This window comes from Heptranchias perlo, chromosome 11 (genome assembly GCF_035084215.1).
Source record: "Heptranchias perlo isolate sHepPer1 chromosome 11, sHepPer1.hap1, whole genome shotgun sequence".
Classification (NCBI taxonomy): Eukaryota; Metazoa; Chordata; class Chondrichthyes; order Hexanchiformes; family Hexanchidae; genus Heptranchias; species Heptranchias perlo.
The window spans coordinates 68,065,720-68,090,748 of record NC_090335.1 but is presented as its reverse complement, the minus strand read 5'-3'; the positions used below and the strand labels follow the sequence as shown (position 1 = coordinate 68,090,748).

The 25,029-nt window shown below is 44.4% G+C and overlaps 1 protein-coding gene across 2 annotated transcripts in view; it reads left to right on the top strand.

Annotated features, from left to right (window-relative positions):
* Positions 1–18,121: 18,121 nt before the first annotated feature.
* The window catches only part of LOC137327466 (interferon-induced GTP-binding protein Mx1-like), a 34,465-nt gene continuing 27,557 nt past the window's right edge, over positions 18,122–25,029 (top strand). Inside the window, exons 1-3 of one of the 2 annotated variants that reach the window (XM_067993317.1) lie at positions 18,122–18,344; positions 22,782–22,974; positions 24,780–24,917. In XM_067993317.1, coding sequence (XP_067849418.1) covers positions 22,785–22,974; positions 24,780–24,917 — 328 coding nt within the window. In that variant the 5' untranslated portion in view covers positions 18,122–18,344; positions 22,782–22,784. Of the gene's footprint in view, positions 18,345–19,771; positions 19,861–22,781; positions 22,975–24,779; positions 24,918–25,029 lie in introns of those variants that run through there. The other variant, XM_067993318.1, reaches the window with a different exon arrangement.

The following is a 25,029-nucleotide window of genomic DNA, read 5'->3' as shown; positions in this document are numbered from 1 at the left end:
AGACAGAAGGCTAGGCCCATGAGGGCCTGGGACTGGACATGCCCGGGCTTGTTGGATGCAGTGTGGATTGTTGCCTGAAACCAGACAACGAGAGGAGACAGAATACGCAATCAACCCAGAGAAAGACTTCATCTTACACGAAACTAAAGCCCATCAAAACCTTGCATAAATAATCGCTACTAACTACTAAAGCAGGAAGGTAGCAATCAATGCAATTATGCAAACCCATCAATACTTCACATATACAATGGCTTTCAGTTCAAGACTAGTTACGGGGACAGGAAGCCAACGATAAACATTATGTGGGCCCATTATAAACAACGAGACAACAATCACCTGAAGAAGCCCACCATAATCAGACAAAGAACTAACCTTGATTTGGATTCAGATGAGAAATTCGAAAAACAGTATAACTGGGCCACCAGTTACAAAGGGGGAGCAGTTTTGGAGCAGGTTTTAAGTAGTTTTGGAGCAGGTTTTAAGCAGTTATGGAGCAGGTTTTAAGCAGTTTTTGGAGCAGGTTTTAAGCAGAGGTTGTAAGCAGGTGTTAAGCGTTTGAAGCAGAGTTTAAGCAGGGAGAGTAGCTGTGCCAAGCGGAGGAAGGAGATCCGGAGGTTCGCAGGCCCGCAGGCAACATCATGGCGAGGGGCACGGCGTGGCAGGCTCAACCGAAGACAACAAGGCCGCAACCGCAGCCCTCCACGAAGATCGCCCACCCACAACTGCGCCTTACCGCATCAGCGGACTCCACCCAACTGAAGAACCTTCGCAGATTCCACAGACCAGGACCACGTGGGGACGGCAGGCCCCAGAGGACACAAAGAGCGTACCCCAAAACTGCAACCGGCTTACCTGGCTGGATTTCAAACTGTCAAGGAACCCTGGTTGGTGAGCATGATCCCTGACCTCTCCTAGTTCAATTTAGTTAGGTTTTGGGGGTGGGACAAGGGTAAGGGGATTAGTAGCGTGATTTTCCCTCGTTATGCCGTGTGTTCCCCATTCTTAACTAAGTGTACTTTGTATGTCTGTATAATCTCAGTGTAATCCTAATGTTATAAGTTCATTTGTGACTTCAATAAACCCAGTTTTTTTTTCTTGCACCAAAACCAGTTGTCGGCTGCACTTTATCACAACCCCCAAATAAGTCCAAGGTCTAGAACCCAGGGAGTGGGAGCGATTCGGACCGCTCAGAAGTCAGAGGCGAAGCTGACACACACCACCACCCCCTGCACATGTCGCCTTTGGTTCTCTTGCCAATCACCTTAAATCTGTGTCCTCTGGTTCTCGACCCTTCTGCCAATGGGAACAGTTTCTCTTTATTTACTTTATCTAAACTCTTCATGATTTTGAACACTTCTATCAAATCTCCTCCAAACCTTCTCTGCTCTAAAGAGAACAACTCCAGCTTCTTCATCTATCCACATAACTGAAGTCCATCATACCTGGAGCCATTCTAGTAAATCTTTTCTGCACTCTCTCTAAGGCCTTTACATCCTTCCTAACGTGCGGTGCCCAGAATTGGACACAATACTCCAGTTGTGGCCGAACCAGTATTTCAACATAACCTCCTTGCTTTTGTACTCTATGGCTCTATTTATAAAGCCCAGGATCCCGTATGCTTTTTTAACCACTTTCTCAACCTATCCTGCCACCTTCAAAGATTTGTGCATATATACAGCCAGGCCTCTCTGTTCCTGCACACCCTTCAGAATTGCACCATTTAGTTTATATTGCTTCTCCTCGTTGTTCCTGCCAAAATGTATCACTTTGCACTTCTCTGCATTAAATGTCCGCTCATTCCACCAGCCTGTTTATGTCCTCTTATAAGACCATAAGAGACCATATGAGATACGAGCAGGAGTAGGCCATTCGGCCCCTCGAGCATGCTCCGCCATGCAATAAGATCATGGCTGATCTGATTTTTACCTCAACTCCACTTTCCTGCCTTTTCCCCATATCCATTGACTCCCTTGCTGATCAAAAATTTGTCTAACTCAGCCTTGAATGTATTCAATGACTCAGCCTCCACAGCTTTTTGGGGTAAAGAATTCCAAAGATTCACCACCCTCTGGGAGAAGAAATTCCTCCTTATTTCCGTCTTAAACGGGCGACCCCTTATTCTGAGACTATGTCCCCTAGTTTTAGATTCCCCCATGAGGGGTAACATCCTCTCAGCATCTACCCTATTGAGTTCCCTCAGAATCTTATATGTTTCAATAAGATCTCCTCTCATTCTTCTAAACTCCAATGAGTATAGACCCAACCTGTTCAATCTTTCCTCATAAGACAACCCTTCCATACCCAGAATCACCTAGTGAACCTTCTGTGAACGGCCTCCAATGCAAGTATGTCCTTCCTTAAATAAGGGCACCAGAACTGTACGCAGTACTCCAGGTTTGGTCTTTCTAGTACCCTGTACAGTTGTAGCATGACTTCCCTGCTTTTATACTCCATCCCCCTAGAAATAAAGGCCAATATTCCGTTTGCCTTCCGGATTCCTGCTGCATCTGTATGTTGACCTTTTGAGTTTCATGTACGAGGACACCCAGATCCCTCTGTACCGCAGCATTTTGTAGTATTTCTCGATTCAAATAATATTTTGCTTTTTTATTTTTCCTCCCAAAGTGAATAACTTCACATTTTCCCTCATTATATTCCATCTGCCAAATTTTTGCCCATTCGCTTAACCTGTCAACATCCCTTTGTAGACACTTTGTGTCCTCATCGCACCTTGCTTTTCCACCTATCTTTTATCATCAGCAAATTTGGCCACAAGACACTCTGTTCCTTCATCCAAGTCATTGATATATATTGTAAATAGTTGAGGTCCCAGCACTGAGCCCTGCGGCACCCCACTAGTTACAGATTGACATTTTGAAAATGACCCTTTTATCCCGACTCTTTGTTTTCTGTTAGTTAGCCAATCCTCTATCCATGCCAGTATATTACCCCCAACACCATGAGCTCTTATCTTGTGCAGTAATCTTTTATGTGGCACCTTATCGAATGCCTTTTGGAAATCCAAATATACTGCATCCATTGGTTCCCCTTTATCCGTCCTGCCCGTTACTTCCTCAAAGAACTTTGATAAATTTGTCAGACATGATTTCCCCTTCATAAAACCATGTTGACTCTCCTTGATTGTATTATGAGTCTCCAAATGTCCTGCTACTACTTCCTTAATAATGGATCCTAGCATTTTCCCAATGACAGATATTAGGCTAACTGGTCTATAGTTACCTGCTTTCTGTCTCACTCCCTTCTTGAATAGGGGTGTTACGTTTGCGGTTTTCCAATCCGCTGGGATCTTTTCAGAATCTAGTGAATTCTGGAAGATTACAACCAACGCATCCACTATCTCTGCAGCCACTTCCTTTAAGACCCTCAGATGCAAGCCATCAGGTCCAGGGGACTTGTCAGCCTTTAGACCCATTAGTTTACCTAGTACTTTTTCTCTAGTGATAGCGATTGTTTTTAGTTCCTCCCTCCCCTTTGCCCCTTGATTTTCTACTATTATGTTATTAATGTCTTCTACTGTGAAGACAGATACAAAATATCTGTTCAATTCCTCTGCCATTTCCTTGTTTTCCATTATTATTTCCCTAGTCTCATCCTCTAAGGGACCAATGTTTACTTTAGCTACCCTCTTCCTTTTTATATACTCGTAGAAGCTTTTACTGTCAGTTTTTATATTTCTTGCTAGTTTACTCTCATAATTTATTTTCTCCCTCTTTATTATTCTTTTAGTCATCCTTTGCTGGTTTTAAAGTTTTCCCAATCGTCGGGCTTACCAGTAATCTTTGCCATGGTGTATGCTTTTTCTTTTAACCTGATACCATCCTTGACTCTTGAAGTATATTACTATCCTCCTCACTGTTTACTACACTTCCAAGCTTTGTATCATCAGCAAATTTTGAAATTGTGCCCTGTACACCCAAGTCCAAGTCATTAATATATATCGAAAAGGCAGTGGTCCTAGTACTGACCCCTGGGGAACACCACTGTATACCTTCCTCCAGTCCGAAAAACAACCGTTCACCACTAATCTCTGTTTCCTGTCACTTAGCCAATTTCATATCCATGCTGCTACTGCTGCTTTTATTCCATGGGCTTCAATTTTGCTGGCAAGCCTATTATGTGGCACTTTATGACACACCTTTTGAAAGTCCATTTACACAACATCAACCGCATTGCCCTTGTCAACCCTCTCAGTTACCTCATCAAAAAGCTCAATCAAGTTAGTTAAACACGATTTGCCTTTAGCTAATCCATGCTGGTTTTCCTTTATTAATCCACACTTGTCCAAGTGACTATTGATTTTGTTCTGGTTTATAATTTCTAAAAGCTTCCCCACCACTGAGGTTAAACTGACTGGCCTTTAGTTACCCAGTTTAATCCTTACACCCTTTTTTGAACAAGGGTGTAACATTTGCAATTCTCCAGTCCTCTGGCAACACCCTCATATCTAAGGAGGATTGGAAGATTATGACCAGCACCTCTGCACCCTTACTCCCCTCAGCAACCTAGGATGCATCCCATCTGGACTGGGTGGCTTATCGACTTTAAGTACAGCTAGCATTTCTAGTACCTCCTCTTTATCAATTTTTAGCCCATCCAGTATCTCAGCTGCCTCCCCTTTTACTGTGACTTTGGCAGCATCTTCTTCCTTGGTAAAGACTGACGCAAAATACTCATTTAGTACCTCAGCCATGCCCTCTGCCTCCATGCTAGGTCGCCTTTTTGGTCCCCAGTCAGCCCCACCCCTCCTCTTACTACCCGTTTACTATTTATATGCTTATAGAAGACTTTTGGATTCCCTTTTATGTTAGTTGCCAGTGTAAGAATTAACCCAATAACAGATATAATTTAGCATAATTATAATCAATAGTAAAAGTAGAATGAAATATACTATGACTCTATGTTTCTATAAATGTAAACTGTACTGTGTATTAATATAGTATGAACCATATAACGTGTATTCAATAAGAAAGTGCTGGTGGGCCGAGAAGGGTGCATGATGGTTACTATAGTCAACTTTGCAGTTAAAACTAACAGAATGCTGACAACATTAAAGTGGGAATTAAGAGATCTTGGGGAAATCACAGGCGCTAAGGGAAGATGTGCTGGAATAGCATAGTGTCTAAAAGACATGTAGATAAAGGGACTGAAGGTTAAATAAATCAAGGAGTCACACAGGCTCAGGCCTCTCGATCTCGAGCCCCCGCATGCGAGTGAATAGAAGTCTGTTTATACAAAAGGTTCTGTGAAGGCTGGCAATGCAAACTCTAAGATAAGGTACCGTTAAGTCTGTAACAACAAGGCACGGTTGGTACCAGGAGTTATGCTTGGGATGTAACTTCTGAAGGTTGAGAGACCTGGTAATAGTAAGGCTGAGAGATGTGGATGTGATGGTGAACTGCCACATAGACTGAAAAAGGGTATAAGAAGAGACCTCTAAAGCTGAGGAAGGCACGTAAGATTCTGGCAAGGAAGAAGAGAACTCTTCTGTCAACAGAACACAGCCAGAGAGAGAGAGAGAGAGACAGAGAGAGAGAGAGAGAGACAGAGAGAGAGAGACACAGAGAGAGAGAGAGAGAGAGAGAGACCGCGCCGCAGTCACTTGGAGGGATAGAGAGAGAGAGAGAGACAGACAGAGAGAGAGAGAGAGAGACAGAGAGAGAGAGACAGAGAGAGAGAGACCGCGCCACAGTCACTTGGAGGGATAGAGAGAGAGAGAGAGAGAGACAGAGAGAGAGAGAGAGAGAGACAGAGAGAGAGAGACAGAGAGAGAGAGACTGCGCCGCAGTCACTTGGAGGGATAGAGAGAGAGAGACAGAGAGAGAGAGAGAGAGAGAGAGAGACAGAGAGAGAGAGAGACAGAGAGAGACAGAGAGAGAGAGAGAGAGACAGAGAGAGACAGAGACAGAGAGAGAGAGACAGAGAGAGAGAGAGAGACAGAGAGAGAGAGACCACGCCGCAGTCACTTGGAGGGATAGAGAGAGACAGAGAGAGAGAGAGAGAGACAGAGAGAGAGAGACCGAGACCACCGCAGTCACTTGGAGGGATACTTCCAAGGTTTCAAGGAACAGACTGTGACTATTTCTCTTTGTTAAGTATCATCTTTTTGTACTAATTGTGATGTGCTTAATAAATCTGTTTTGCCTTTAACCATAATACCAGTACCATGGTGGTCTTGTTGTTGTCACGAACCAGTCCTTGGATTGGACTAGATTATAATCCTGAAAGTAAGGGTTTAAATCCTACAATTGGCGACCACGAAGGGACTATTTCTGACGACAGCCAAAACCTGATGTTATTGGATATAAGGCAACGGACAAGAGGGTTATCGCTTGATCACCGGTAAATCCTTTTGGATGGTTAGTAATAACTAACGGATAGTGGCTCTCTAAAGTACACCAAGATGCCGAACGGGGATCTTTGGAAGGAGTATAGTACCCGGATAGAGAGAAAGTGTAGCGGGACCGATGGACAGGTCTTATAGAAACATAGAAACATAGAAAATAGGAGGAAGAGTAGGCCATTCGGCCCTTTGGGCCTGCTCCGCCATTCAAAATGATCATGGCTGATTGTCTAACTCAGTACCCTGTTCCTGCTTTTTCCCCATATCCCTTGATCTCTTTAGCATTAAGAAATATATCTATCTCTTTCTTGAATATATCTAATGACTTGGCCTCCTCTGCCTTCTGTGGTAGAGAATTCCACAGGTTCACCACGCTCTGAGTGAAGAAATTTCTCCTCATCTCAGTTCTAAATGGCCCCGTATCCTGAGATTCTGACCCCTGGTTCTGGTCTCCCCAGCCATCGGGAACATCCTCCCTGTATCTAGTGTATCTAGTCCTGTTAGAATTTTATATGTTTCGATGAGATCACCTCTCATTCTTCTAAACTCTAGTGAATATAGGCCTAGTCGACCCAATCTCTCCTCATATGTCAGTCCTACCATCCCAGGAATCAGTCTGGTAAACCTTCGTTGCACTCCCTCCATGGCAAGGACATTCTTCCTCAGATAAGGAGACCAAAACTGCACACAATACTCCAGATGTGGTCTCACCAAGCCCTGTATAACTGCAGTAAGACATCCCTGCTTCTGTACTCAAATCCTCTTAAAATGAAAGCCAACATACCATTCGCCTTCCTAACTGCTTGCTGCACCTGAATGCTCACTTTCAGCGACTGGTGTACAAGGACACCCAGGTCTCATTGCCTTTTCCCAATCTATCACCATTCAGATAATAATCTGCCTTTCTGTTTTTACAACCAAAGTGGATAACCTCACATTTATCCACGTTATACTGCATCTGCCATGTTCTTGCCCACTCACCCAACTTGTCTAAATCACATTGGAGCCTCTTTGCATCCTCCTCACAGCTCACATTCCACCCCAGCTTTGTGTCATCTGCAAACTTGGAAATGTTACATTTAGGTCCCTCATCCAAATCATTGATATATATTGTGAATAGCTGGGGCCCAAGCACTGATCCCTGCGGTACCCCATTAGTCACTGCCTGCCACCCGGAAAAAGACCCGTTTATTCCTACTCTCTGTTTCCTGTCTGTCAACCAATTCTCAATCCATGCCTGTATATTCCTCCCAATCCCATGTGCTTTAATTTTGCACATTAAGCTCTTGTGTGGGACCTTATCAAAAGCCTTCTGAAAATCCAAATACACCACATCCACTGGTTCTCCCCTATCTATTCTACTAGTTACATCCTTAAAAAACTCCAGTAGATTTGTTAAGCATGATTTCCCTTTCATAAACCCATGCTGACTTTGTCCAATCCCGTTAATGTCTTCCAAGTGTCCTGTTATCACATCTTTTATAATAGACTCTAGTATTTTCCCCACTACTGATGTTAGGCTAACTGGTCTGATTGTTAGAATGCCTAGGTAAAGGCCCGGAAGTTACGTTGAAGGATGCCGTGGCGGTCATTGAACAGAGAGTTACTGATAAAAAATGGAGGCGGGATAGGGCGATCCGCTTGATCACTTATGCAGCCTCGTATCGCGTGGAACGAGATCGAGACATCACCCTGGTACAGGATGATCAATTAAAACGGCAGCAGAAAGAACTTGCTGAGAAAGATAGTCAGATTGACGGTCTAAAATACCAAGTTGCATCAGCAGCTGCAATCATGCAACATCAAAGTGTTAATGCTGTACATGCTGGATCAGCATTACATAATTTAGAAGAAACACGATGCCAGTTAGAAAAACAACTGAGTGTGCAACATGCAGTGGTAGCAGCAGTGACCCTGGGGGACCCTGACGTGGATTATGGTCAAGAAAGAAATGAGTATAGTGAGAACTTATATCCCCCTCTGCCGCCCCTCCCTGCACTAGATTCCCCTGCCCCATGTGAACCATGAGGAGAAACCGGTTTCCATCGCCCAAATTGAGGGAAAAGTCCCTGGCGAAGACAAGGCCCCACTTGATTCCCCAAGTGCAGAAAACCCGACGAGCATTATTATCAGAACTCGGGTAGTCCCCAATGCACCAGGTGCAGCACCAGCAGCTGGAGGAGCAAATCCTCCACCAGGGAAACCCTGGGCAGGTGCATACCAACGGTCTCACCCCTTAGATTATTCCAAACTACAAGCATGTGTCCAACAATTAGGACCAATTAGTCCACAAACATGCCCCCTAGAATTAAGACAGCGTCTGCCGACGTTTCGGAATTACCACCCCAATTTTGAAGACAGTGATATGAGGAATGTTATTTTATCCGCTCTCACTTCGGACTTGGGAGGTAGCCTTCCTTTTATTGTCTTTAACCAAGCTACTCCCCTAAACAAGAAAGCTTTTAAACATGGAAGTAAAAACAAGCCTGGTAAATGGGCTTTCCCACATGAGATTTGAAATCAGTTTAGAATTAGGTTAAGTAGGAAAAATTGGAGATTGAAAATGGAGTGCAGAGATGAAGGATAAATGATTTAAAAAGGGAGGGATAATAAGCTGCAGAATGTGTTCTTTTGTTTTCAGTGTACTGTCTCTTTAAAAAGCCTGTCCTTATTGTGAGTGTTTTCTGTTGGTGTTGCGGGCCACGCCCACTTCTTACTGCATGTTAGGTGTTTTCCTCTTTTGTGTAATGTATCTGTTTTGTCTTGTATTTATTTCTGAGATTGCTGAATTAAAATTGGAGTTATTGAGGTTAAGTGACCTATTAAATTCTGGTTCTTATAAAATGTGAGCGGGTCAAATTCCAGACATGGGATCTTCACAGAAAAATTGGCATTTTGAATTTCTTAAATATCGAGTGATTTGAAGTTTAAGTTGTGTTGAGTATTGGTGAGAGTGAATTGATGTGTAAGGAATTAATGTGTATAACTGTAAATCGAAGAAAGACATCTTGTTATCTAGTACAGGGCATCAATTTTGATAATTTTGGGATGAATCTTGGTTGTACTAAAATGTGAAAGCTGTTAGCTCTGACAGCACAGCCCTTTTTATCTTGTGATTGGCTGTAATTTGAAAAAAAAGTGACCCAAAAACGAGACAGATAAAAAAGGATATCTGGTATCCCCTTGATAGGAAAAGCAGGAAACCTGGAACAGCTCGGAGAGTTGGTTACGATCATACCCACGAAAAGTATGTGAAAAAAACAATGAATTGGAAAGCTCTAGTTGTGTTATGGCGAGGACAGCAAATTATAAAACTTAAGAAACAATTAGAAATTGAGGGGGACCTCAACAAAAAGTTGATCACAACAATCTGGAAATACTGGACTAACTAAAGACTAAAATGAACAAAGGGAAATGCTATTTCCCGGTACAAATGTCTTTTTAAAAAGAATTTATGTGAAAGCCACATTGACGTATGCTGCATCCGATATCCGGCTCCGTCGTTTTGTTTCTGCAAAAAATAAAGTTAACCGCTTCCAAGCGCACCGACATCTGTTTTCAATTCAATAATTGACAAAATGAGATTTAATTGTAAAAGAAAAGATGAGGTGCAGCTTTAAAGAATTACAAGTTCCAGTTGCAGGATGGTCTCTGATTATAAATTAAATTGAATTTCTTCGAAGCACTTTGTGCTATTGTGATTTATTCCTCCCCCACCTCTTAAGGTTTTGACAAGCAAGAAGTAACTAACCTTTATTTCTGTATTGCTGAAGTTAAGTATTTGGACTGTGCAATTTTTTTAAGAAGTTGGTCGGACACCTTTGGAGTCACAGCTTTCTGAAAGTTTTATTGTCTCTTGATAGAAAACAATGTTTTTTGGGAATTTCAAAGGGAGACACCCCCTTTCTTCAGGGATGCCTGGTGAGGACCCCGGAACCCTCCTCACCTGAGGGCATTAATGAAATCAAAAACATTTTTCTTAATGTGGTTACATCTTGAAAACACAGAGAGAAGGGCTTGGAATTGGAAATTCCAGTCGGTAGTCCTACGTACATCTGTGTGTGGGAGAGACAGGGTTTATTTCAGACAGGCTGCGAGCTCCAGAGAGAGAGAGAGAGAGGGAGGGACGAGGCAGTCTCTCTCTCTCTCCTGTTTTGTTTCCTGGATTTGATTCGGGTAAAGGGATTATTTCTTTGGACAAAAGAAATAATAAATGATGATTTGACAAATTAACTCCTTGGGCTGTCAAGAAGAGCCGCAATGGATTTTCTGTGTTCCGTTTTAAACAGGTGACCATGTGAGTGTTGATGGTGCAGGATTACCAAGAGTAGCTCTTTAACATAAAATGGCTTTACAAAGTTACGGTGCAACCTTTGCTGGAAACATTTGGTGCAGGAAATGATCCAGTGATGTTAGAAATTTAAGACCTTAGCTGCGTCATCGGCAGATATCAAGGGCTCGAATTTCGCACCCCCGAGCGGGTGCGTTCCTGGTGGGGGGGCTCCGAAAATCAGGGATTCCCGGGGCGGGTCCAGAGCCCGGCTCCAACCCGCCCACTTCCGGGTTCCCCAGTGATGCGCTTACATGCGCGCGCAGCCCCCACATGTGGGACTCCCGCCGGCAATTAAAGCTGGCGGGATGCCACTTAAAGTAATTAACTAGGTACTTCGGGTCGTTTACAGACCTGATTGAGCTGATATTTTAGGAGGGGTGGGATTTTCAAGTCAACTGGGACTGTTTCCCGTACTGGGTGAAACACTCTCAGTTGAAATGTACGTGTTGCAGCCATCAGCCTGTGGCAGCTGCAAAGGTCCATTTGACAGGTCGGGGGGGAGACCCTCACTCATTGCAGGAGGCCACTCTGTCACTTTGGACAAAGTTTGGCCTCCACCACCCTCCTCCTAACAATAAAATTCACAAACTTGCACACTTACCCCGGTGTCCAGACACATGTACCTACCTCGCGGACCCCCTCAAATGTATATCTTCCGGATGGGGGCCACCGTAGCTGCGGTCATGAGCTCCTCGGAGGACGAACAGCATCACCAGCCTCACCGTCCACGCCGTCCACATCTGGCACGTGGCGCTCCACAACACAATGCTGTGACACATCCACCTGCACAGCAGAAGAGAGAGATGCGTCGCAGAAGGCACTACCCTCGCCACAGGGTCTACAGACCGAGGCTCAGCTTCCTGGACCTCTCTGAACAGCAGTGCTCACGGAGGCTCAGAGTCACTCGACATGTAGTCGTGGACATCTGCAGCCTCCTTCATGCTGCTCTCGGCTGGCCTGAGCACCATCTTCTTACCTGTCGCTGTCAAAGTCACCACTGCCCTCAACAACTTCTCATTCGCATCCTTCGAGGGTGCCACCGGGGACATCGCTGACGTCTCTCTGTCGTCTGCACAAAAGAGCCCTGCAAATATACCTACACCCACTCTGCAGTGACACAATGGGTGGCATCAGTTGTGGGTCTTCATAGTGATCCTCAGGAAAGGGCATTATTGCACAAACCAGACAAGATTCGCAAAGACGTGGCAGTAGTGGTGACAATATAATATGTAATGTGAGTTGATCAGAAATTCAATATAAGTAAAAACCATGACAAACCCTCAAACACCCTTGTGCATCCCCTTCATGCTCACGACACGTTTGCCTTACACTTCCTACTGCACATATGTGATGCATGCCCTGTGGCTGCAGCACATGTAGTGGCAGGTTGAGTGAGGCTGACCATGAAAGGGATGCATGAGAGGGTGAGTATGAGATAGAGCCATGAGATTGTATGAGGATTGGGTTGAGTGGTAGTGGTGGGATGAGTACTGGCGAGGTGAGTAAGTGCAGGTAAGATGAGGATGAGGTTTGAGTGGGTGTGAGGAGTGATGTGACAGAGTAGTGTTGGCAGTGCAGAAGGAGATGTGGGGTGGGGGCGGTGATGTGGCAGATTTGAGTGTAGGGGAATGAGTAAGTGTACTCACTTCGGCTGACCTACTTAGGTCATTGAAGCGCCTCCTGCACTGTATGCAGGTGGGCGATATGTTGGTGGTGCTGGTGACCTTCTCTGCCATCTCGAGCCAGGCCTTCTTGGCGGCAGAGGCAGGCCGCTTCCTCCCGCCCGCCGGGGAGAAGATCTCTGTCCTCCCCCTCCTCCTCACCCCATCCAATAAGACCTGGAGTGAGGCATCATTAAACCTGGGAGCAGCCTTCCCCCCATGCTGTAATATTGCCTATTTTCTGCAGCATCAGTCAGTGGAGGACTGCCCCTTTAAATAGGGCTCCTCCAGCTGACAGCCTATGCTGCACATGCGCAGTCCGCCCGCTGCGCAGCTTTCCAGCGCGAAACCCGGAAGCAAAGTTAAGTACCTTCAATCAAGCTGTGATTGCGTGCGGAGCACCCCGATTTCACTGGGCGCGTTACCCATGTGCCCAGTCGACCCCCCCGCCCCCCCCCCCCGCTGCCGACCCACCACCCTCCTAATATCGGGTCCCAAATGTCACAGCATGGTGATATTATTTCAATAATTCCAAATGACATAGAGAAGGAAAAGCAATCATCAGCCTTGATCCAATCTGCTTTTCTTCTTTTGAAAACATTTTGATTTGTTTTGTTTTAACCCATTTATTGTCTTCCGAGACAGAGTGCTCGAGGTGGGGAGATATGGCAGTTACATCCAAAAGTAATTATGAGCACTTCGTCTCTATTATAAAACCACAAAGCCAGGACATAATTTGTTTCTGAAATTGGAATCGATAAGAAAAATTTATCTGAGTTGCTATTCAAGCACTTGAGAAGGGAAAATTTACCTGTAATTTAAGGGGATAATCAAATTATATTTTAAAATAAAAGAAGTCCAGTCTAAATGGTTCCTATCCAATGCTGTGCATCAAGGAAGAATTCTTTTCGGGAGGGAATAAAATTGTACATTGACAAGTCCTGTCAGTCCAACAATACTGCTCTCGAATTGGGATAACTGTGAAATGATGGAAGGGACTCGGGCACAATATAGCGGAATATGTTAGGAAATGAAAAGCGGTTCGCGAAGAATTTAAGTAAAATAAACAAATAAAATGTGTTGGGGTATTGGACCTGACTGTAAATATTGTAAAGTTCCTCCAGGGCTCATGATTGGTAATATAATGGATTATGTAAAATTGGATGAGAGGAAGCGATTGAGAATTAAAGTAAAGATACAGAGAAATTACACACCACCCAATGGGAATTTCTCTAAAGTCACTGACCTGGGCATGATTGACCAAAAAAAATCAATCTGGTATAAATATACAATCTAGTGAAAGTCAGGAAAGTGTAGTTGAGAATAGTGAATTGATAACTTTCTCTTGGAGATATTTGTGTCCTTGCCTATAATGAACAATGAGAAAGCTACATTCAATAGCCTGGCCACTACCCTGACATCGGGACCATGCAGGGGGAGATAAGCAAAGAACTCCAGACACCCCTGATCTTTTTGATAAGATAACCTGAAAGCCTAAGAATGGCTACAGTGGACATAAAAGATACAAATGGATGTTGCCATCATCTGAAACGGAGACCAGGATGAAGAACATGATTACAAAGGCCTACGGCCTGGTGAGCTGGTGGAACCACTCTTTAAACAAACCAGTTGCTTTTACAGGATTGAATCTTACTGGACATATGACGTGTACCATGGAAAACACAATCAGAAATACCATGAGGATAAAGAGACTGGCCAGCAGGAAGGTAATATCCAAGAACATTACCCATGATATGTTGCTAGTATGCGGAAATACATGAAGAAGACGCACTGAGGAACGGGTCTCAGACAGGCTCAGTTACTTGACAACAGAACGACATAAAATGGTTAATGTGGCCCAGGAGAGTGAGAAAACCTTTTAAGCAAGGCACTGACACATGGTCCATGGAGAAACCGACTAATTATTGAAACAATCAGGAAACACTGGTACCAATCAGAAGGACTGAAATTAAAGTAAAGAGGGACATAGTAATTTGGATTTCCAAAATTCAGGGTTAGGTTCCCTTCAGTTAACAATGAAATTGGGAGAAACATTACTTAGAAAATATCCACACGATGGATATTAGTTAAAGGAGAGCTGGAGAATCTTTTAAGTCCATGATTTTTTTTTCGGTATTATAATACACTGTGGGTTTCTGTATTAACCAAATGAAACTTAGAAGTAATATATATATATATATATATATATAGGATTAGACAAGACCAAGAACAAGGTGAAAATTGACCCAGAGTGGTTTCATTCAGGTTCAAAAGGTTGGAGATGTAAGATTATGGTTTAAATCTAAACCTTGTCAATGAAGATGCAGAATTATGTAAAATCAGGAGTTTGATCAAAGTTCAACGGATCAAGCACGAATGCCACAAGGTAGGGAGCCAGAAGTTGTTGGGACTAGAAGTAGGAATTCCTAGTTTCCTATACATGTTATCTGAAACAATTAGTGCAACAGACAAAAGACCAATTACGGGGGATAAGAACCCAAGACCTAATAGAGAGGAGCAAAAAATGGGAATCTAAAATATATCCGCATGCAGTATGAGGGATCAGCATAAATGCCTCACCCTCAAGGTAGGGAATTGTAAGAATTAACCTAATAACAGATATAATTTAGTATAATTATAATCAATAGTAGAAATAGAATTGTTTCTTAACTCTAACCAAATAGATTCTCTCCTTGAATCCTCCAGGACATCCTCTCTCTCCAGCACTGCAATATTCCCTTAATCAATACTGCCACCCCACCTCCTTTCTTTCCTTTCCTATCTTTCCTGAACACCTTATATCCAGGAATATTTAGTACCCAATCCTGTCCTTTTTTTGAGCCAGGCCTCTGTTATCGCCACTACATCATATTCCCACGTGGCTATTTGTGCCTTCAGCTCACCAGCCTTATTTACCACACTTTGTGCGTTTATACACATGCACTCTAAACCTATCTTAGACCTTCTCATATTCTCTATGATTGCAATACATCAAAAGAATGTAGAAGGTAATGTTAGGCTATTGTTATATAATTTAACTCTTTAAAGACCTCCTCTGGCAAGATAGGCCTGTATTATCCTTCAAATTACACCTCTTTCAAGGTGGATTTCATGGAATCGTAGAATCTTACAGCACAGAAGGGGGCCATTCAGCCCATCGTGCCTGTGCTGGCTCTTTGAAAGAGTTATCCAATTAGTCCCACTCTTCTGCTCTTTTCCCCATAGCCCTGCAAATGTTTCTTTTTCAAGTATTTATCCAATTCCCTCTTGAAAGTTACTATTGAATCTGCTTCCACCGCCCTTTCAGGCAGTGCATTCCGGATCATAACAACTCGCTGCGTAAAAAAAAGTCTCTTCATCCCCCCCCCCTGTTTGTTTTTGCCAATTATCTTAAATCTGTGTCCTTTGGTTACTGACCCGTCTGACATTGGAAATAGTTTCTCCCTATTTAGTCCATCAAAACCCCTCATAATTTTGAACACCTCTATTAAATCTCCCCTTTATCTCTCTAATTTAAGGAGAACAATCCCATCTTCTCTAGTCTTTCCACATCACTGATTTGGAGCACTAAGCAGAGTAAAGTGGGTTCTTAGAGGCACCGAAATTATCCTCCAAAAAAGTGATAGTCCCCTTTAACATCTCCTGGGATTCCAAACTACCTCATGTAAATGGGGTCAAGGGGAAGTCCTGTGAAAGTGTGGTGTTCAGGCTGCCCCTCATGGCACCTATTGTAACAGTGGTGCCTGCCATTCTGGAAACCACCAATGTCCTTCGAAGCTGTTCCCTTACTCTGCAGAAATCTCTCGGGTTGTTAGAGTCTGCGGGGTGCTGTGCAGGCTGTGGGAATCTTCTTGCAGTGTGTTGCAATTGTGGGTAGTGGACTTCTCTCATTTGCCCATCTCAAACATATGCATGGAAACCACTGCCTGCACGTGAGATCGATGCTGCCTAATAATGGCTATGCTGAAGGCTGGGCCTCTGAGGTCCAGGACTTCTTCACTGCACAGGACCTCCAACCAACGCTATACACCAGATACATCGACGACATTTTCTTTCTATGGACCCACGGCGAGGAATCACTAAAGAGACTACACGATAACATCAACAAGTTCCATCCCACCATCAAGCTCACCATGGACTACTCCTCAGAATCAGTTTCTTTCTTGGACACACGAATCTCCATCAAAGACGGGCACCTCAGCACCTCACTCTACCGCAAGCCCACGGACAACCTCACGATGCTCCACTTTTCCAGCTTCCACCCTAACCACGTCAAAGAGGCCATCCCCTATGCACAGGCCGTGCGAATACACAGGGTCTGCTCAGACGAGGAGGAACGCGATGGACACCTACAGACGCTGAAAGATGCCCTAGTAAGAACGGGATATGACGCTTGACTCATCGATCGACAGTTCCGACGGGCCACAGCGAAAAATCGCATAGACCTCCTCAGAAGACTAACACGGGACGCAACCAACAGAGTACCCTTCGTCGTCCAGTACTTCCCCAGAGCGGAGAAACTACGCCATGTTCTCCGCAGCCTTCAACGTGTCATCAATGACGACGAACACCTCGCTATGGCCATCCCCACACCTCCACTACTCGCCTTCAAACAGCCACCCAACCTCAAACAGACCATCGTTCGCAGCAAATTACCCAGCTTTCAGGAGAACAGCGTCCACGACACCACACAACCCTGCCACGGTAACCTCTGCAAGACATGCCAGATCATCGACACAGATACCACCATCACACAAGAGGACACCACCCACCAGGTGCATGGTTCATACTCCTGTGACTCGGCCAACGTTGTCTACCTCATACGTTGCAGGAAAGGATGCCCCAGAGCATGGTACATTGGCGAGACCATGCAGACGCTGGGACAACGGATGAACGGACACCGCCAGACAGGAGGGTTCCCTCCCAGTCGGGGAACACTTCAGCAGTCAAGGACATTCAGCCACCGACCTTCGGGTAAGCATACTCCAAGGCGGCCTTCGAGACACACGACAACGCAAAATCGTCGAGCAGAAATTGATAGCCAAGTTCCGCACCCATGAGGACGGCCTCAACCGGGATCTTGGGTTCATGTCACGCTACACGTAACCCCACCAGCGAACAAATGTTATCTGTTTTTAATATAACGGGTCATTTGCTGTCTTTTCTATGTTTGTTTCTGTCTCTCTCTCTCTGTTTTTTTTTGGTGGTTTGTATATTCGGTGGCCTTTTAGGTAACACCTCTCTGTCTGCACACTGTGATTGCCATGGCAACGGGCAGTTGGAAAGACTATCTGTGATCACCAGGCATTGTTCTGTGATTTATAAATGCGAAGGATTCAAGGATTTCATTTCCACAACATTCACCTGAGGAAGGAGGAAGCCTCCGAAAGCTTGTGAATTTCAAATAAAATTGTTGGACTATAACTTGGTGTTGTAAAATTGTTTACAATTGTGAAACCCAGTCCATCACCGGCATCTCCACAACAGGAGAGCATTGGAATAGTCGAGTCTGGAGGTAACAAAAGTGTGGATGAGGGTCTCAGTGGCAGAGACTGGCAATATTACGGAGGTGGAAGTAGATGGTCTTTGTGATGGAGAGGATATGGGGTTGGAAGCTCAGCCTGCACACCAGTGTGAAAATAAACCCAATGGAGCCTTCTTCTAGATTATTCTCTCTGCTGTTTTATCCTCTGTTTAACTTTTTTTTCTCTCCCCCGCACAGCCTGCAGTGGTTGACAGGAAGTGAGACGAGTCTGGATCAGTTGAGTTTATTATGACAGTTTTACTGTAAAGTTGAAACCGAAACTTAAGGTATGGAAAAGGACGGTCATCTTTTGATCAAAAAACCCCTGTCAAACGATTGCACATTCTGCCTGTCAGGGAGAAGGGGCTGGGATAAGACCATATAAAGAATGAAAAAACCTTAATTTAAGCAATCACTTCAGTATCAAACAGAGGCGCCAGCATTGATACCGTCTGATAGTCTAAGGTACGTGAAGCTAGTTTCTCTTTGTTTGCCTTTTATCCACTCACTAGGAATGTTTAATTCTTAGTTACAGAGCATTAAATAGACTATTGTGTTCCATACTTTCTCACACATTAGCAGACTGGTCGACTCCCAGTTACTTGGTTTGGCTTTTGTTGGTTTAAAAAAAATGTTAGGTCCGAATTCCTCGGGGACTGGGACGCACTCCTGATATTAAAACGGACAAGAGAGCAACGGAAGGAGCAGAGTACCGAGAGGGACTCGGAAACACCGAGCTTCTGTCCCAAAGAGGGGAATTCCCACAGGGGGGGAGATGTCAGGCAGGAGATGGGGCTAGTGAGAAAGTGATACCCCCACTGGAATTCCCACAGCTCCTGAGCGCCCAGTGATCTGGAGCTTGGAATAATACCTGGATCCAAGTCCAGGGTGGGGCACCAGTGGGACTCACCAGGAAGTCCAGGTCTGTGTCTTGGTCTGAAACGCCCCAGAATTATCAATGGAATCAGTCCTCTTATAACTTAAAGCAAGGACTTGCATTTAAATAGTACCTTTCACAGCCTCGGGATGTCCCAAAGCACTTTACAGCCAATGAAGTAGTTTTTTTTTGTAGCCACTGTTGTAATGTAGGAAACCCAGCAGCCAATTTGGGCACTGCAAGGTTCCACAAACAACAACAAAATAATCTGTTTTTAGTGATGTTGATTGAGGGATAAACATTGGCCAGGGCACTGGGGAGAACTCCACTGCTCTTCTTTGAAAATAGTACCATGCGATCTTTTACATCCACCAGCGAGGTTAGGTAGGGTCCCAGTTTAACGTCTCATTCGAAAGGCAGCACCTCTGACCGTGCAGCACTCCCTCGGTACTGCCAACCTAGATTTTTGTGCTCAAGTCTCTGGAGTGTGGCTTGAACCCACAACCTTCTGACTTAGAGGTGAGAGTGCCACACACTGAGCCACTCTGCAATAGATACATTCATCTGTCTGCAGACAACAATTGAGAAGAATCCATGGTAAACAAGGTTGGTGAGCTGCAGGTGCAAATAGCCACATGGGAATATGATGTCATGGCGATAAGGGAGACCTGGCTCAGAAAAGGGCAGGTTTGAGTTCAAAATATTCCTGGATAAAAGATGTTCAGGAAAGAAAGTGGGGGGGGGGGTGGCAGTATTGATTAAGGAGAATATTGCAGCGCTGGAGAGAAAGGATGTCCTGGAAGGGGTTAAGGATTGTTGTAACAATTTTAAAGTTCAAAATTAGAGAAGTAGAGCTTATTTGAAGGAATTAGACTTTGCTCCGATGCAGCAGTAAGAGCCTGTTTGCAGATGTTAGTTTTTAGTTTGTAGAAGCTAGAAGATATAGGAAACAGATGAGTCAAACCTTCCATTTGATGGACAAATCACATTACTATCTGATGTTACACAATGGCAAGATAGGCTCGGCTTGGCAAGCGATTTCTTGAGCAAGAATGTATAACCTGATGAACAATCCACATTATAAGGTTATTTGACGTAACAAAGGTGGGTGAAACACTGAGCTATGTCTGACTAATGTGATTACGTGCTTGAAAGTGGGGGGAGTTAGTATCAGGTTGCCAGCATGTTTGATTCTGGGTTAAAAACACAGCAACTCATGAGAGGACTAGATTGTGAGCTTCCCAAGGCACGTAGAGACACGAAACAAAGATGTATCAATGTTGTAACTTGTTAAGAAGGAGCAGAGTTCTCCCCTTGGGTAACCAAGAGGAACCTCTCCTTGTGTACGCTCGAATAAACGATCGATTGCACCTTACCGATGTGTCTGAGTAGTCGATGATCGAAAATCACCACTACAATGACAGAATCTATTTGGTTAGAGTTAAGAAATAACAGAGGTGCCGTTACACTACTGGGTGTATTCTAGAGCCAACTAGTGGGAAGGATATAGTGGAGCAAATTTGCAGGGAAATTATAGAGAGGTGCAAAAGCCATAGAGTAGTGATAACGGGGGATTTCAACTATCCTAATATAGACTGGGATAGTAATGTAAGGGGCAAAGAGGGGGAGGAATTTTTGAAGCGTGTTCAGGAGAACTTTCTTGACTAGTATGTTTCCAGCTCAACGAGGAAGGAGGCATTGCTGGATCTGGTTCTGGGGAATGAGATGGTCCAAGTAGAGCAAGTGTCAGTGGGGGAACATTTAGGGAGCAGCGATCATTGTATCATAAGGTTTAGATTAGCTATGGAAAAGGACATGGACCACTCTAAAGTAAAAATGCTCAATTAGAAGTGGGCCAATTTCAGTGGAATGAGAACAGATCTGGCCCGGGTAAATTGGAATCAAAGATTGCCAGGCAAAACTGTAATCCAACAATGGGCGGTCTTTAAAGCGGAGATGGTTCGGGTACAGTCCAGGCACATTCCCACGATGCAGATAGGTAGGGCAATCAAAGCCAGAGCTCCGTTGATTACAAAAGAGATAGTGAGTAAGGTGAAGCAGAAAAAAGGGGTGTATGACAGATGTTAGGTTGATAATACAAGTGAGGTTGAATATAGAAAGTTCAGAGGGGAAGTGAAAAAGGAAATAAGGGGGGCAAAGAGAGAGTATGAGAATAGACTGGCGGCCAAATTAAAAGGGAATCCAAAAGTCTTCTGTAGGCATGTAAACGGGTAGTAAGAGGAGGGGTGGGGCTGATTTAGGGACCAAAAAGGGTATCTACTCATGGAGGCAGATGGCAGGACTGAGGTACTAAATGAATACTTTACATTTGTCTTTACCAAGGAAGAAGATGCTGCCAGAGTCTCAGTAACGGAAGGGGTAGTTGAGATACTGGATGGGCTAAAAATTGATAGAGGAAGTACTCAAAAGGCTTTCTGTACTTAAAGTAGATTAACCTTGCTATGATTCTAACTGAATGGGATGCATCCTAGGCTGCTGAGGGAAGTAAAGGTAGAAATTGCAGAGGTGCTGGCCATAATCTTCCAATCACCCATAGATACAGGGGGTGGTGCCAGAGGACTGGAGAATTGCAAATGCTAAACCCTTGTTCAAAAAAAGGGTGTAAGGATAAACCCAGCAACTTTAGGCCAGTCAGTTTAACCTCGGTGGTGGGGTAACTTTTAGAAACGACAATCTGGGAAAGAATTAGCAGTCACTTGGACAAGTGTGGATTGATTAGGGAAAGCCAGCACGGATTTGTTAAAGGCAAATCGTGTTTAACTAACTTGATTGAGTTTTTTGATGAGGTAACAGAGAGGGTAGATGAGGGCAATACAGTTGATGTGGTGTCTATAGACCTTCAAAAGGCGTTTGATAAAGTACCGCATGGTAGGCTTGCCCTCAAGATTGAAGCCCATGGAATAAAAGGGGCAATAGCAGCATGGATACAGAATTGGCTTTGTAACAGGAAAAGAGTACTGGTGAACGGCTATTTTTCGGACTGGAGGGAGGTATACAGTGGTGTTTTCCAAGGGTCGATACTAGGAACACTGCTTTTCTTGTTATACGTTAATGACTTGGACTTGGGTGTACAGGGCACAATTTCTAAATTTGCAGATGACACAAAACTTGGAAGTGTAGTGAACAGTGAGGAGTATAGTGATGGACTCAAGAGGACATAGACAGGCTGGTGGTATGGGTGGACACGTGAGAGGTGAAATTTAACAGAAAAATGCGAGGTGATACATTTCGGTAGGTAAGAATGAGGAGAGGCAATATAAACTAAAGGGCACAATTCTAAAAGGGGTACAGGAACAGAGACACCTGGGGGTATATGTACCCAAATCATTGAAGGTGGCAGGGCAGGTTGAGAAAGCAGTTAAAAAGCATACAGGATCCTTGGTTTTATAAAGAGGCATAGAGTACAAAAGTATGGAAGTCATGATGAACCTTTTATAAAACACTGGTTCGGCTACAACTGGAGTATTGTGTCCAGTTCTGGGCACCACACTTTAGGAAAGATGTGAAGGCCTTAGAGAGGGTGCTGAAGAGATTTACTGGAATGATTCCAGGGATGAGGGACTTTAGTTAAATGGATAGACTGGAGAAGCTGGGGTTGTTCTCCTTGGAACAGAGAAGGTTGAGAGGAGGTTGATAGAGGTATTCAAAATCATGAGTCCAGACAGAGTAGATAGAGAGAAACTGTTCCCATTGGCAGAAGGACACAGGACATAGATTTAAGGTGACAAAGGTGACATGAAGAAAAACATTTTTACACAGCAAGTGGTTAGGATCTGGAATGCACTGCCCGAGGGAGTGTTGGAGACAGATTCAATCATGGCCTTCAAAAGGGAACTGGATAAGTACTTGAAAGGAAAAAAAATTGCAGGGCTACGAGGATAGGGCGGGGGAGTGGGACTAGCTGGATCGCTCTTGTATAGAGCCGGCGTGGACTCGATGGGCCGAATGGCCTCCTTCCGTGCTATAACCTTGCTATGATTCTAATTGTATTATTTTATTTTCAGAAAATGGCTGGTCTGTGGTACATTGAGTACGAAAAGAAAATTCGTCCTTATATTGATCTCATTGACTCCCTGAGAGCACTGGGTTTGGATAAGGACTTGCCACTACCCACCATCGCTGTGATTGGAGACCAGAGCTCGGGGAAAAGCTCTGTGCTGGAGATGCTCTCTGAGGTGGCCCTTCCCAGGGGCACTGGTAAGAATAATATTGTTCTTTATTCTCTGTGCCTTTGACGTTACGCCGAGGGATAGCAGTGAACAAATGTCTAGTTTGCTCATGTTAAATTCCTCTCACTGCTCTTTCAACAGAGGCATTTACCCATTTATTTTAAACATTTTCTTCAGATCAGAGACCGAGGCCGCAAAGTTCCTAAGAGCTGCTCCCGCTCCGCCACTGTAACATCGGCCGAAGTGCGACGGAAACCCTGGGGTCTCCACCGTACCTCCCGGCAAAGTTATGGCAGAGGAAAAATCCTGGCCCAGGATTCTGATGTGTAAATTGAACTCATCTGATCCCCCAACAACGCCAATAGCACGCATCTGTAACAGAGTTTCTCATGTACACGAGTATCTCAGAGTGCTTTATATTGAAGGGGAGGGGGAAAATCAGAGAGGGTTAGGGTAGGGGTCAAAGGGAATGGTTTTGAGGAGGCTTTTGAAAGCAGGGATCCAGGGAGGGAGTACCAAAGGATGGGAGTGAAGTGGCCAACGTTGGTGGAACGGATGGAGTGAGGGGCCGGGGGTGGGGGGGTGGTCCTAGGAGTAACCAGAGGAGCAGAGGTTGCCTGCAGGCACATAAGGAGGTCACTGAGGTGGGATGGGGTGAGGCATGTCAAAGAAAGGATGAGGATTTTAAAGTTGATTCGCTGGGACATGGGGAGCCAGGGGAACTTGGGGAGTAGATGGCAATGATGGGATTTTGTACAGGTGAGGTTACGGACTGCGGCACTTTGAGTGAGTTGTAATTTGTGAAACATTGAGGGAGAAAGGCCTTGAGGTAAGAAAGGCACGCCTCTATCTATTTCAATGGCTATATAATAATGGCAACTTATTTCTCAGTGGGGGTAAAATTCAACTTTGAAGGGGCGGCAAGACAGACGGTAGCCAATTGGCCGCCCGTCAACGAAAAGGAAAATTGAACAGGGTGTATAACAGGCAGCCGATCCACTGCCATCTGTTTTGCACGGCTGTCGAGTTGAATTTTCCGCCATTGTATGTTTGGCCAATTTTCTGTCCACCTCTCTTGAAGGTGCCAATTCAGGCTGGGGTACAGTTCCGTGGGCATCAGCAACCCCCTAGGCACCTTACCCAAATGACCAGTCTTCATACCTGGGCCTAGACAGTGAACGGGGGTGGTCTGTTTGATTACGTTGGGGGGCATATTGCAGCTGAACTCAAACTCTCTTCTCACCTGATTTCTACACCTGCATGCTTTCCAGCGGGAAAGAAAGAAAAGCAGAACTTGCATTTATATAGCACCTTTCACGGCCTCAGAATGTCCCAAAGTGCTTTACAGCCAATGAAGTACTTTTGAAGTGTAGTCACTGTTGTAATATAGGAAATGTGGCAACCATTTTGCGCACAGCAAGGTCCCACAAACAGCAATGTGATAATGATCAGTTAATCTGTTGATTGAGGAATTAATATTGGCCAGGACATCGGGGAGAACGCGCCTGCTCTTCTTTGAAATAGTGCCATGGGATCTTTTACATCCACCTGAAAGGGCAGACGGGGCCATGGTTTAATAATTCAGCCGAAGGAGTCACTGGGTGGCAATTAGGTACAGGAATCCCGGGTGTATCCCATTGGCTGTCCTGGCAGCCAATCAGCTAACGTAATACCAACTGAGAACCAAACCTGGGAGCTTATGGTTTGTTTCTACCGGTTTGTTTCAAGGTGCCCTTACCTACCAAAATATCATAGTGTTCCCAGTGGTCCAAACTTGCATATATTGGAACCATTCACTTAGCGGGCTAATATCATTGTAATATTTCATATCAGGTATCGTGACAAGGTGCCCTCTTGAGTTGAAGCTGAAGAATGGAGTTCAAGGAACACCATGGAAAGGACAAATACGTTACAGAGACTCTGTGATAACACTGAAAAGCCCAGATGAGGTGGAAGAGGAAATTAAATCAGGTACAGTGTATACACCAATTATTTACATGTTTTAATATAATTAAATGGAAAAATAGCATGATAAAATGTGTTGAGGGGCAGGGGGAATGGAGTGGTGCAATGTGTTACACAT